Here is a 13088-nt window from a genome sequence, read left to right as displayed (position 1 = left end):
TCATTTCTTACTTATTTGTGTAATTTCCAGGCCCTGTGCTACTCTTAAAATTATAATAATAATTTTTATTTTTCCTACTCCTCACCTATGAATAAAACGAACTCTTCCTAGACCAGATAGTTGCAGGATAGTTGTGGCTAGGGCCTTGTTTCTGGCTAAAGGGAATTTTCTGTGCTTAATGTAGAAGTACCTTATGACCCAGAGAGGCTGTGTGTGTGGTGGGGGGGAGGCGGGGAGGGTTGGGGTGTGTATGTGTATGGGTGTGTGGGTGTGTGGGGGGGGTTGTGGGGGTGTGTGTGTATGAGGGTGGTGGGGGGGGTGGGTGTGTGGGGGGAGAGTGTGTGTGAGGGAGTATGGGGGTGCGTAAGTGTATGGGTGTGTGGTGGGGGTGTGGGTGTGTGTATGGGTGTGTGGGTGTGGGGTGAGTGTGTGTATGGGTGTGTGGTGGGTGTGGGTGTGTGTGGGGGGGGTGTGGGGGTGTGGGTGTGTGGGGGGTTGTGGGTGTGTGGGGGGGTTGTGGGTGTGTGGGTGTGTGGGGGGGTTGTGGGGGCGTGTATGGGTGTGTGGTGGGGGTGTGAGTGTGTGTGGGGGAGGGTGGGTGTGTGAGGGGGTGTGGGGGGGTGTGTATGGGTGTGGTGGGGGTGTGGGTGGGTGTGTGTATGGGTGTGTGTGAGGGGGTGTGGGTGTGTGTGAGGGTGGTGGGGGTGTGGGTGTGTGAGGGTGGTGGGGGTGTGGGGGGAGAGTGTGTGAGGGAGTGTGGGGGTGCATATGTGTATGGGTGTGTGGTGGGGGTGTGGGTGTGTGGGTGTGTGTAGGTGTGTATGGGTGTGGGGTGGGTGTGTGTGAGTGTGTGTGTATTGGTGTGTGGTGGGTGTGGGTGTGTGGGGGGGTGTGGGTGTGTGTGGGGGGTGTGGGGGTGTGGGTGTGTGTGGGAGTGGGGGTGTGTGTGGGGGGTGTGGGTGTGTGTGGGGGTGGGGGTTTGTGTGGGGGTGTGGGTGTGTGTGAGGGTGGGGGGGTGTGTGGGGGGGTGTGGGTGTGGGTGTGTGGGGGTGTGGGTGTGTGTGGGGGGGGGTGTGGGTGTGTGTGTGTGTGTGTGAAATTGAGAGTGCATGTTTTGCCTTTCTTCCTCCTTAGCTTACAGAATTGGGCAATTGCAATCTCTCTTCTGTCAGGACCTCACCAATGTACATAGGTCAGTCGAAGATGTTTCTGATTGATTCTTTATTGACATACCTTAGCGTTCCTCCAATTAACTGGAGAATTCCTGTGATTGTTGAGGCCTGCTCTTCATGGACATCTTCTCAGCCTTGCCACAGCCCCATTGGCTCCAGTTGCATATGGCAGTCCTTCATGCTATTTTACCATTCAGGCTCTCTTGATTTCACAAAGATTTAGCTTATTTTTTATTAATGAATATCTTTGATGTTCAGAGTGGTTTCTGAAAGGAAAAGGAGAGAAAATTCATTACTCCATTATCTTAAAAGCGGAAGTCCTTTCTAAGTCTCCATTACTCTTTGACAATATGCATGCCAATTATGTACACCAAAATTAGACTGGCTTTAAAAATGATGAACTTGAGGCCTTGAGAGTTACTGTGATTGAATTAGGGCCATACACATCAGTAAAAATGAACTGACAGGGTCTTGAGCCTGAATTCAACACATCAGATGGTATCTTAGGAGTGCAATGTCAGTCAAAGCGCAGTTGCTCTCCTTTGTCCATGTCGGGGAGCTTGTATTGCTCTGTTGATTTCAGTAAAATCTAGCTCTGTTATGGTGGCTTCACTGGTAAGCTAGAGTTTAAATATGAACTTAGTTTCAACCTACATTAGAGGAACTATAATGGAGCAAACTCAAGAAAAGAAGGAAAAGAGGGACAAGGTTTCCCATACTCATTGACCTGATACTCTTCTTGCCGCAAATGTGAACACTTACGGCATTGTCTCCCTTAAGCTTCACAGTCCTTCTGACCTGCTGTTATTATCCCCTTTTGACACATGAAAATGCTAAAGTACAAGAAGCTGAGAAACTTCCTTTTTTTTTTTTTTGAGACAGAGTCTCCCAGGCTGGAGTGTAGTGGTGCAATCTCGGCCCACTGCAATCTCTGCCTCCTGGGTTCAAGTGATTCTCCTGCCTCAGGCTCCTGAGTAGCTGGGACTACAGGCGTGCACCACCATGCCTGGCTAATTTTTGTATTTTTAGTAGAGATGGGGTTTCACCATATTGGCCAGGCTGGTCTCAAACTCCTGACCTCAAGTGATCCACCTGCCTCGGCCTCCCAAACTGCTGAGATTACAGGTGTGAGCCACCACGCCCGGCCTGAGTAAGTTTTCAAAGCCACCAGTTCAAAAGTGTTCATACTCCATCTTCTATGATCTTTCAGTTCTACCTTTCTGCCTCCCAGGTTACCATATTAATTCAGTTGAAATTGTCTCAGCCACAGCTTTGGGATTCTGTAAAGATAAAAGATGCACCAGAGGGATTCCTAAATGCTTTGTCTTCATCCTTCAAGCCGGGCGATACTGCCACGTTCTGTTTACTTAGGGGCCACTTCTCTGAGCAGCATTCATCATGACACCCAACACTAATGCGGCAGGTTTTCAACCTGTAGTTTGTAGCCATTAATCAGTTCCTGTGACGTAAGCTATTGTTCTCTCATGTTACAGATGAGGCAGCTGGTAGAGAGAGTGGTTAGGTAATTTTTCCAGGATCAGCAGTGAATCCAGGAGAGAGCTGAGACTGGACCTGTCCATCCCAGACATAGCTTACAACATGAGGGCTTTGCTAAAAGTGGTTCAGTAATCTCAACTCCCTTCAACACCTGCACTGTAAAAAAGATGTTTTATCTCACCTGTGCTGTTACCCATAGTGTGTTATAAAACCTGGTAGCAGAAGAGAAAAAGAAAGGTCAAATCAAAGACAATATACACAGGAAGTTTGTTTTTGACTAAGTATTTCAGACCATGAAGCTAAGACCATTTGGGTTTAAAGTTGCTAATAACAACACTTTCTTTATATATATAAAAAAAATACATCAAGAGGGTTACACAGAAGGAAGCAGCCTATTTGGGGAAGGCTATCAAGCAGTAGAAAGTGATGTGAATGTGTATTTGTTCTTTTGGCTGTTTTTAGTTTCACTACAGAATAGCCTTTTTGGAGTACATAAATCTATAACCAAACAAAATATGGCTAGCTTAAAAAAGTGGGAGAGGGAGATGATGTGAAATTGTCCCCTGAAAAGTCTTATTTTTGAACACTTGCATTATAATGGAAATAGCCTCAGATTTCTTCTGGTGGCATTCCAGCATTATTGACAATTTATTTTCTCCTTAAGTGACATTTTAGTATACGGTGTGTTATATGTAATGATGTTTCTGGAGTAACAAGTGTGCAAGAAGTGAGAGAAAAAGAAAGTACACTTAATATGTAGGCAGGTGTCTCAGCACTTTCTTTTTTGTACGTGAATCCCATTATCTCCAGTGATAACTTTGTTGACAGCACCCACAAATATATTCGGAGCAAGGTTTTATAAAATAGATCCAGAATCGTATGACTAAGAGACCCAGCTGACACGTGTCAGCCTCAGATAGTTCCTACATTTTCTGTTTTAAAGACTCAAACAAAACTTTTCACATTCTTCTTTGGGGGAAAAAAATTACATTTGAAGTCCTTTTTCACCCAAACACATTTTGAGATAAGAGCTCACAAGTCTTGACATTATTTCATTTTGTTATGCGCATCTGTCAAGGAACCAAGATACGATACAGCTACTAAAAACTGATGATTGCGGAACAGAGAAACTTGACAGCATTTCATTTCCTTTATGTTCTGATTATACATTTATCAGAAAACCTGTATCTCTTCTAGTTCAGCTAGAAATTGGTAGAATTCAGGAACTCAAAGGCTTGGCAAAGAACTGTCCTATTATTTGGTATCATCTTACATTTTAGAGAAGTTGCTTGGTTGAGTCATTGTTAAAGCTTTTGCTTCTCTTTTCATTATTGTGGGCCGCTATCCACAGACAACATTTCTATAGGCCCTATAACTGCTTTGCCGCACAAATTAAACGCCGGGATGTTTCATACATATACGCCAGCATTTCAATGCTTGTCAATCAGAGTTTGTAAAATATAGGGATTACAACTTGATATTAACATCCAAATCTATTGTGCTCATTTTATGTGTGAAAATGAGAAACCCTCGTGCAGACGCTGGATTTCCCAGCCTCTTTGTCACCCTGTTTTTAATTTATCTCCTGGTTTTGAGTCAGTAAAATGATTCTGCTTATCAATTTAATACAGAGATAAAACATATCTATGAATCAGAGTGATCGGAACTAAAATGGATCTACAGGTTGTTTGGCATTGTGCCCAGCCCTGCTGAGGGTTTTAGTGGGGATACTTCCTCTGTACAGTAGATTCATCCCTGTTCTTAAATTGGGCCTCAGTGAGGGATATGATTTCTTCACATGAAGAAGTGGACACAGAAGTGCATTGTTTCAGGGAGGAGACTTTAAAATTTTGAAACATTCTTTTTATGCTTGCCTTTTTTTTTTCAGGTGTACTTCAAAAGAAATTATCCACATATTGGTCACACTGACCATATGGTTACAAACACTTCCAATGGACAGCCCTCGACCTTAACAATTTTCGAGACAGCACTGTGAATCCAACCAAGATGTCAAGTCTGTTCCGAAGGCGTTTTCCACTAGTTTTTGGACTATGTAAACCACATTGTACTTTTTTTTACTTTGGCAACAAATATTTATACATACAAGATGCTAGTTCATTTGAATATTTCTCCCAACTTATCCAAGGATCTCCAGGTCTAACAAAATGGTTTGTTTTTATTTAAATGTCAATAGTTGTTTTTTAAAATCCAAATCAGAGGTGCAGGCCACCAGTTTAATGCTGTCTATCAGGTTTTGTGCCTTAAGAGACTACAGAGTCAAAGCTCATTTTTAAAGGAGTAGGACAAAGTTGTCACAGGTTTTTGTTGTTGTTTTTACTGCCCCCAAAATTGCATGTTAATTTCCATTTATATCAGGGATTCTATTTACTTGAAGACTGTGCAGTTGCCATTTTGTCTCATTGTTTTCTTTGACATAACAGGATCCATTATTTCCCCTGAAGGCTTCTTGTTAGAAAATAGTACGGTTACAACCAATAGGAACAACAAAAAGAAAAAGTTCGTGACATTGTAGTAGGGAGTACATACTGGTTAAAGGATAGAAGGACAATATTTTATCATATGTTCTAAAAGAGAAGGAAGAGAAAATATTACTTTCTCAAAATGGAAGCCCTTAAAGGTGCTTTGATACTGAAGGACACAAGTGTGACCGTCCATCCTCCTTTCGAGTTGCATGACTTGGACACGGTAACTGTTGCAGTTTTAGACTCAGCATCGTGACACTTCCCAAGAAGGCCAAACCTCTATCCGACATTCCTGAAATACGTGGCATTATTCTTTTTTGGATTTCTCATTTGTGGAAGGCTAACCCTCTGTTGACTGTAAGCCTTTTGGTTTAGGCTTTATTGAAATCCTTTCTAAATTGCATGAATAGGCTCTGCTAATGTGATGAGACAAACAAAATTATTGCAAGCATTGACTATAATTATGCAGTACGTTCTCAGGATGCATCCAGGGGTTCATTTTCATGAGCCTGTCCAGGTTAGTTTACTTCTGACCACTAATAGCATTGTCATTTGGGCTTTCTGTTGAATGAATCAACAAACCACAATACTTCCTGGGGACCTGTTGTACTTTATTTGAACTATGAGTCTTTAATTTGTCTTGATGGTGGTGGCTGTAATATGTTGAGTTCAGTTTACTGAAGGTTTTACTATTATGGTTTGAAGTGGAGTCTCATGACCTCTCAGAATAAGGTGTCACCTCCCTGAAATTGCATATACGTATATAGACATGCACACGTGTGCATTTGTTTGTATACATATATTTGTCCTTCATATAGCAAGTTTTTTGACTCATCAGCAGAGAGCAACAGATGTTTTATTGAGTGAAGCCTTAAAAAGCGCACACCACACACAGCTAACTACCAAAATACATTGACTGTAGTAGCTGTTCAACTCCTAGTACTTAGAAATAAATGTATGGTTAATATTCAGTCCAATAAACCACACGCAGTAAATGTTTATTAGTAGTCATGGTTCGTATTTTAGGTAACTGAAATTACAACAGTGATCATGATGAGGTTTGTTAAAACGTTAGCTATATTCAAAATGTCTATATGTTTATTTGGACTTTTGAGGTTAAAGACAGTCATATAAACGTCCTGTTTCTGTTTTAATGTTATCATAGAATTTTTTAATGAAACTAAATTCAATTGAAATAAATGATAGTTTTCATCTGCATTCAGAGATCTGTATTTCTGTGCTTCAAGGGATTCCTGACTCCTGTTCTTGCTGATGAATGCCAATGAGTTTTCCTGAGATTGAAAAATACGGTATCAAAGGATACCTTCTATCATCAACCGGTTCTCTTGGCAAATTAGGTGTACCAAGTATTCTAACGGGTAGATTTCAGTGGCTTTCAGATAGTTTGAAGCAGTTGCTATTTAAGCAAGTCCATTTGCACTGTTCTAGGAAGAAGGAGTATTAGCTTATGCCTGAGGCTTGAGCAGTATTAAATGGTTGAGGTTTTTGCTTTTGGTTTTGGTTTTTAAGGTGACTTTGTCCAAAACTAACAAGAAACATCTACTGCTGTTACACTGAAATCAGTATTAAATAATGATTCTCAAAGTGTGGTCCCTGGACCAGCAGCATACCACATCACCTGGGAACTCATTAGAAATGCACATTTTTGTGCCTCACCACAGATCTACTGAATCAGAAACTCTGGTGGTGGGGACCAGGAATGTGTGTTTTAACAAGCCCTAGGGTGATTTTTTTAAGGGGCCATACTAATCTTCTCTGTATCATTACAATTTTAGCATATGTGCTACTGAAGCGAGCACCCTAAGTGTGATTCTGATGCCGGCTAAAGTCTGAGAACCGGTACCATAAACTTAACTCTTAAAACTCATTAAGAAAAACACAGAAAGCCCAATTAGAGAAATGGACAAGAGATTTGAATGGGTATTTTACAAAAGAGAATATCCAAATGGCCAATAACTGGAAAAGTGCTCACTTTATTAGTTACCAGGGAAATGCAAATTAAAACCACTATGAGATACCACTAGACACCCACTAGAATGTGTAAAATGTAACAGACTGAGAATACCAACCCAGTGCCAATGAAGCAACAGGAATTCTCATGTACTGCTGTGTAAGTATATTGAAAAACCATCTTCGGGAAACAATTTGACAGCATTGACTCAAACTGCACACTCTGTGATCTGTTTGTAGGACTCCAAATGTGTACACGTGTGCACCAAAAGATGGTGTCAAGGATATTCCTAGAAACATAATTCGTAATAGCCCAAACTGGAGATAATCCAAATACTCATCAACAGCAGAAGGAAAACAAATTATGAGGTATTAAAATACTTCTACAGCAATGAAAGCAATTGAACTACATGAAGAACTCATGAGTTTCACAGACATAATATTTATTCCAAAGAAACCTGGCCCAAAAGAATATTTATGATCCCATTTATATAAAATTCAAAAATGTTACAGCTGAACAAAGGAGTGCAACACCAGAATAGTTCATAACTTTGGGGAGATGGAAGGTGTTGGTAATTAGGGGAAATACACATGAATCTTCTAGGATACTTAAAATATTTTTTGTGGCCAGGCGTGGTGGCTCATGCCTGTAATCCCAGCACTTTGGGAGGCCGAGGCTGGCAGATCATGAGGTCAGGAGATCGAGACCATCCTGGCTAACACGGCGAAACCCCGTCTCTACTAAAAATACAAAATATTAGCCGGGCGTGGTGGCGGGCGCCTGTATTCCCAGCTACTCGGGAGGCTGAGGCAGGAGAATGGCGTGAACCCAGGAGGCAGAGCTTGCAGTGAGCCGAGATCGAGCCACTACACTCCAACCTGGGTGACACAGCGAGACTCCATCTCAAAAAAAAAAAAAAAAAAAAAAATTTTGTTTGGCTGGGTGGTGATTAGATCGTTATTGATTGAACACTTTCATGTGTGATACTTCACACTGAGTTAACTTTTTAAAAAGTTGGTCTTGTTTTTCCTTTAAAATCTCAGATTCAGTGCTTCAGTCTTCTAAAAGGGAATAATTTACACGTAGAAAATTACTTCTGCTGAGTTCTTAAAATAAGAGGCTCTTTGAGGGTTGTCTTTTGTGGTCCATCACAGCTGATGCATCTGATGGTTTTGGTACCTGAGAAGCCAAGGTCTATATTTTCTCTAACCAATAAATAAAATAAATCTCACTTCCTCTTCAATTTTAAGATAAGTACAAAAATAAGGAACTCTAAGGTTTTTCTGGATTCTATTTGTTTAACCACTTTACTGAGGTATGAGTGGCATATAGAAAGTTATACATATTTAATGTATATGCTTTGTGTTTGGAGCTAAGTATCACCTATGAAACCATCACCACATTCTATGTCATAAACATGTCCATCACCTCAAAGTTTCCACCTGCTCATTTTCTATTTTTTAATCTCCATTAGAGATGAGGTACATAAATAAAATAATTTCAGGGAATTGGTCTTGGCAAAGATGTATGGCTGAGACTTCAAGGACAGGCAACTTAAATAGACAAATGGGACTATATTAAACTAAAAAGCTTCTGCACAGCAAAGGAAGCAATCAACAGAGTGAAGAGACAACCTGTTGAGTGGGAGAAAATATTCACAAAGTATTCATCCAACAAGGGACTAATATTTAGAATATACGAGGAACTGCAACAACTGAATAGTAAAAGACCCACATAATTCCATTGAAAAGTGGGGAAATGACATGAATAGGCATTTCTAAAAGAGGACATACAAATGTCCAACAATTATATGAGAAGTGCTCAACATCACTAATCATCCAGGAAACTCAAAACAACAGTGAGATATCACCACAATGAGATATCACCTTCCCCTGGTTAGAATGGCTATTATTAAAATGAGAATAATAACGGATCCTAGTGACAATGCAGAAAAGAGGGAACTTTTATATACTGTTAGTGGGAATGTAAATTAATAGAATCCTATGGAAAATAGTATGGAGATTTCTTTTTCTTTTTTTTTTTTTTTTAGACGGAGTCTCGCTCTGTCGCCCAGGCTGGAGTGCAGTGTCATGATCTCGGCCCACTGCGACCTCCACCTCCCTGGATTCAAGCGATTCTCCTGCCTCAGCCTCCCAAGTAGCTGGGATTATAGGCACCCACCACCATGCCCAGCTAATTTTTGTATTTTTAGTAGAGATGGGGTTTCACCATGTCGACCAGGCTGGTCTCAAACTCCTGACCTCAGGTGATTCACCTGCCTTGGCCTCCCAAAGTGATGGGATTACAGGCATGAGCCACCATGCCCAGCCTGGTATAGAGATTTCTAAAAAAACAAACCTAAAAATAGATGTCCTTACGGCTGAGTGTGGTGGCTCACGCCTGTAATCTGAGCTCTTTGGGAGGCTGAGGTCAGGAGTTCGAGACCAGCCTGGCCAATATGGTGAAACCCCATCCCTACTAAAAATATAAAAATTAGCCAGACATCGTGGCGCATGCCTGTAATCCTAGCTACTCAGCAGGCTGAGGTAGAAGAATTGCTTGAACCCGAGAGACAGAGGCTGCAGTGAGCCGAGGTCATGCCACTGCACTCCAGCCTGGATAACAGAATAAGACTCTGTCTAAAAAAAAAAAAAAAAAGATGTACCATACAAACCAGCAATCCCACTGTGTATTTACCCAAAGGAAAAGAAACATATATATTTCTTTCATCAGTATATCAAAGGGATACCTGCACTCTTATGTTTATCATAGCACTATTCACAATAGCAAAAATATGGCATCAACCTAAGTGTCCATCAATGGATGAAATAATTTTTTATATGGTGTATATGTATGTACCATGCAATACTATTCAGCCATAGAAAAAAGAATGGAACCATGTCATGTGCAGCAACGTGGATGGAACTAGAGTTCATTCTGTTAAGTGAAATAAGGCAGGAACAGAAAGACAAATACCACATGTTCTCTCATATTGGAGCTAAAACATTTAATCTCTTGGAAATAGAGAATAGAATGATAGATACCAGAGGCTGGGAAGGGCGGGTAGGTGAGAGAGGGAGGCTGGTTAATGGGTATGAACACAAGTAAAAGAAAGAAGTTCCAATGTTTAATAGCAGCCTAGGGTGACTATAGTTAGCAACAATATATTATATATTTCAAAGTAACTAGAAGAGAGGACTTGAAATGTTACCAGCACATAGAAATGATAAATACTGAAGGTGGTAGATACCCTCAAATACCCTGGCTTGATCATTACACATTCTATGCATGTAACAAATACATGTATCCCATAAATATGTAATTTTAAAAATATATACTATGTATCAATAGAAGAAATAATGCTAAGTGCTTTTAATAATGCTATAAGTGGTTGATGTCTTGTGAAGAAACAACTTTAATCAATTCAATGAGTCAGTGAATTAGATTTATTATTTAGTATTGTTCAATTTAGTGAGTTGAGTTAATATTAATTTATCAGCTGATTAACTTGTCCTTATGTACTGCAATGAAAATTCGTGTTTTTCTTTCAGAGGGTTTGACTGTGGAGATTTTAGAAGCCTGTCTTCTCAAATCTCGGTATTTGTTTCAAATCCTATTCTCAAAAAGATTAATGATGTTCAGAATTGTATGCCCTGAAGTGTGTTAGATTTTGCACCTGAATGAATGTGTAAGTCACTTCCCACAACCAATTCTGTTTTAGAGCGTTTTCAAGCTGTGCCTTTACCTAGAAGACTGTATGACATTCTGGCCACCACAGCTCAAAATAACGTCTTCATAATTCCACAAATGTGATATGCATTACTAATGGACTTATTTTACTAAAAGCCAAGAGAGAAATCTTTCACCTGAAATAAAGAAAACTAAGAATGTTCAACAAGTAATGCTCATCCTAAAAGCCATGTCTATGCCCAACCGAACTTATTCACCAAATGGTCTAATTCTCAAATCCTCATTCTTTGAAAATTGAGTAAATGTGTGTCAATGAAATACTTCCATCCTACTTAATAAATAGTATAGTTATGGACTACATTATTCCCCAAATATAGATTGAAAAGCAAATAGTTTTCCTCAAAAATTGTAATAAACTCATGGTTTAATTTCCACAAAATATGTTATATGTGTTTTAATGATATGTTGATCCTTATCAAATGGAAGTTTTCAACCCAGAGGGTAACTCATTCACATACAGAGTCCTTGTTTCCACTATTTTATATCCGATTTCAGGATTTAGAAATAAGTGTTATGATTCTGCAGAAGCTAGGTGGAGGTTGGGAAGAAATAAGTCTTATGAATATAACTAACAATTTTCAAGTAAAAATCCTCCCCAAGCCCTAGAAGCTTCTCTGGTCTGTGCTGCAGTTTGATTATCTGGAATACAGACTCTGAGATGGAATTTGGTGTTCCAGATGTTTATTACAGAGTTACCCTTGGAATTGATCCTTGTGGAATCAAGAGGGAAGAAGCAGGATTGGGTGGAGGGAGAAATTGAGCTGGAGTGCTAGCCAGAGAGACCAGCTGACCTCACTGGGAACCCTGGAGCTAAAATGGTCCATGAGGGTTGTCCTGTGTGCCAATGGCCAGGGCTTTCTCCCTCCACTTGATTAGTCATTGTATGTGGGCTGTCCCCAAAAGGGCTGACAGCAGAAGGTTGCCCAGCAACTACACCTCCAGCAGCTGGGACAAGTCCTTGAAGGGGGTGATGGGTGGCACATCTCCATGTCCACCACAGTGTATGTTCCAGCTCTGGAGGGAGATTATTGAGGTGTTCAGTGGCAGAAGACTCCTGGTGATTGGCATTTAAGTCAAAATGAATTGCCAGTTGACAAGAGATGGCTGATTAAGTGATTGTCTTCAACAACCTGTGACCTGAAAAAGAGAAGAGAAGATCCGTGTAGGGGAAATATCCTCGTTGTCCTTATTCTCTAAAATCAGCAGTGTTCATTTATTCCAGGAAGTGATCTTAAGAGTGGTCTTTGGATTGGCTAACTCCTATGTATGTCTATAATACCCTGAGCAGCCCTCATTACAGTGAATCATAGCTGGGGTCTGCAGTGTACAGGACTCCTGCTTAGAAGGACCCAGCACTTAGTTTAATGCCCTGTTTTCACCATCTAGATATTCTGAATTTTTAAACAAAGGGCCCTGCTTTTGTATTTTGCACTGGGATCTATAAATTATGTATGCTGCCCTGAGTATTTGTGGTTCTGTTTCCCCTCTAAACCATGAGCTTCTGAGGACTTGGACCATGCCCTGTTCTTTTTAAAATCTGCATCTTCTAGCACAATGTCTGTCACATCGTAGGTGTTCATAAATGTTTGCTGAGTGAATGGATAATGACTGGGAAGAAGCCTTCCTTTAAACTATAATTCTGAGATTTAAGGGGGTATCCTGGGGTAGTAGAAAGATCCCTAGTTTGGGGGTCAGTCACATATATCTGGCTGCCAGTTCTGTCTTAGCTACTCCCTAGCAATGTTGGGTGATCAAAGAATATGCTGTTCGATGTGGGAGACTTTTGAGAGTGAAAAGAAAGCACTGACCAGCCATGGTGCCAGGGCAATAAATTGGGACTGTCCTTGACAAATGGGGATAAGGCCACCCTATAGCCATGTAGCCTTGGTTACATGCTTGGATAAGTTTCTGTCTCTATGAACCTCAACTGCTTCATCTGTAAAATGGACATAGTTCCTGAACTTGCACAGTTGCTTTGGTTGGGATGATTGGTGGACCAAGAGCAACCAACAGAACAGAAAGGTTAGGACCCAGAGGGAAATGCATTGAGTTTGGACAGTAAGAAGGTCCCCCTCTTCCACCATCAGAGGAGAGTAAGATAAATGTGGTTGAAGGTAGGTTTGTAAACTGTAGAAGGTATATTTCAGGAGGTCCTCACCATGGCCTAGACGGAACTGTTCTTACTTTACATAGAGTTAAAATGAAACAAGCACA

The 13088-nt window shown here is 40.7% G+C and overlaps 1 protein-coding gene and 1 non-coding gene across 7 annotated transcripts in view; one reads left to right on the top strand and one right to left on the bottom strand.

Annotated features, from left to right (window-relative positions):
* The window catches only part of ABCC4 (ATP binding cassette subfamily C member 4 (PEL blood group)), a 282616-nt gene extending 276246 nt beyond the window's left edge, over nucleotides 1-6370 (top strand). For all 6 annotated transcript variants that reach the window (XM_063651058.1, XM_063651055.1, XM_063651057.1 and 3 more), the window contains one exon: nucleotides 4558-6370. In XM_063651058.1, coding sequence (XP_063507128.1) covers nucleotides 4558-4665 — 108 coding nt within the window. In that variant the 3' untranslated portion in view covers nucleotides 4666-6370. The remainder of the gene's footprint in view (nucleotides 1-4557) is intronic.
* Nucleotides 6371-6868: 498 nt separating this feature from the next.
* On the bottom strand, nucleotides 6869-6972 carry LOC129011985 (U6 spliceosomal RNA). The gene has a single exon (XR_008493496.2). It is a non-coding gene; the product is annotated as a U6 spliceosomal RNA (small nuclear RNA).
* Between the last annotated feature and the right edge of the window lie 6116 nt (nucleotides 6973-13088).

The sequence above is a fragment of the Pongo pygmaeus genome, chromosome 14 (assembly GCF_028885625.2).
Source record: "Pongo pygmaeus isolate AG05252 chromosome 14, NHGRI_mPonPyg2-v2.0_pri, whole genome shotgun sequence".
Taxonomy (NCBI): domain Eukaryota; kingdom Metazoa; phylum Chordata; class Mammalia; order Primates; family Hominidae; genus Pongo; species Pongo pygmaeus.
This window is presented reverse-complemented; position numbering and strand designations above follow the sequence as displayed.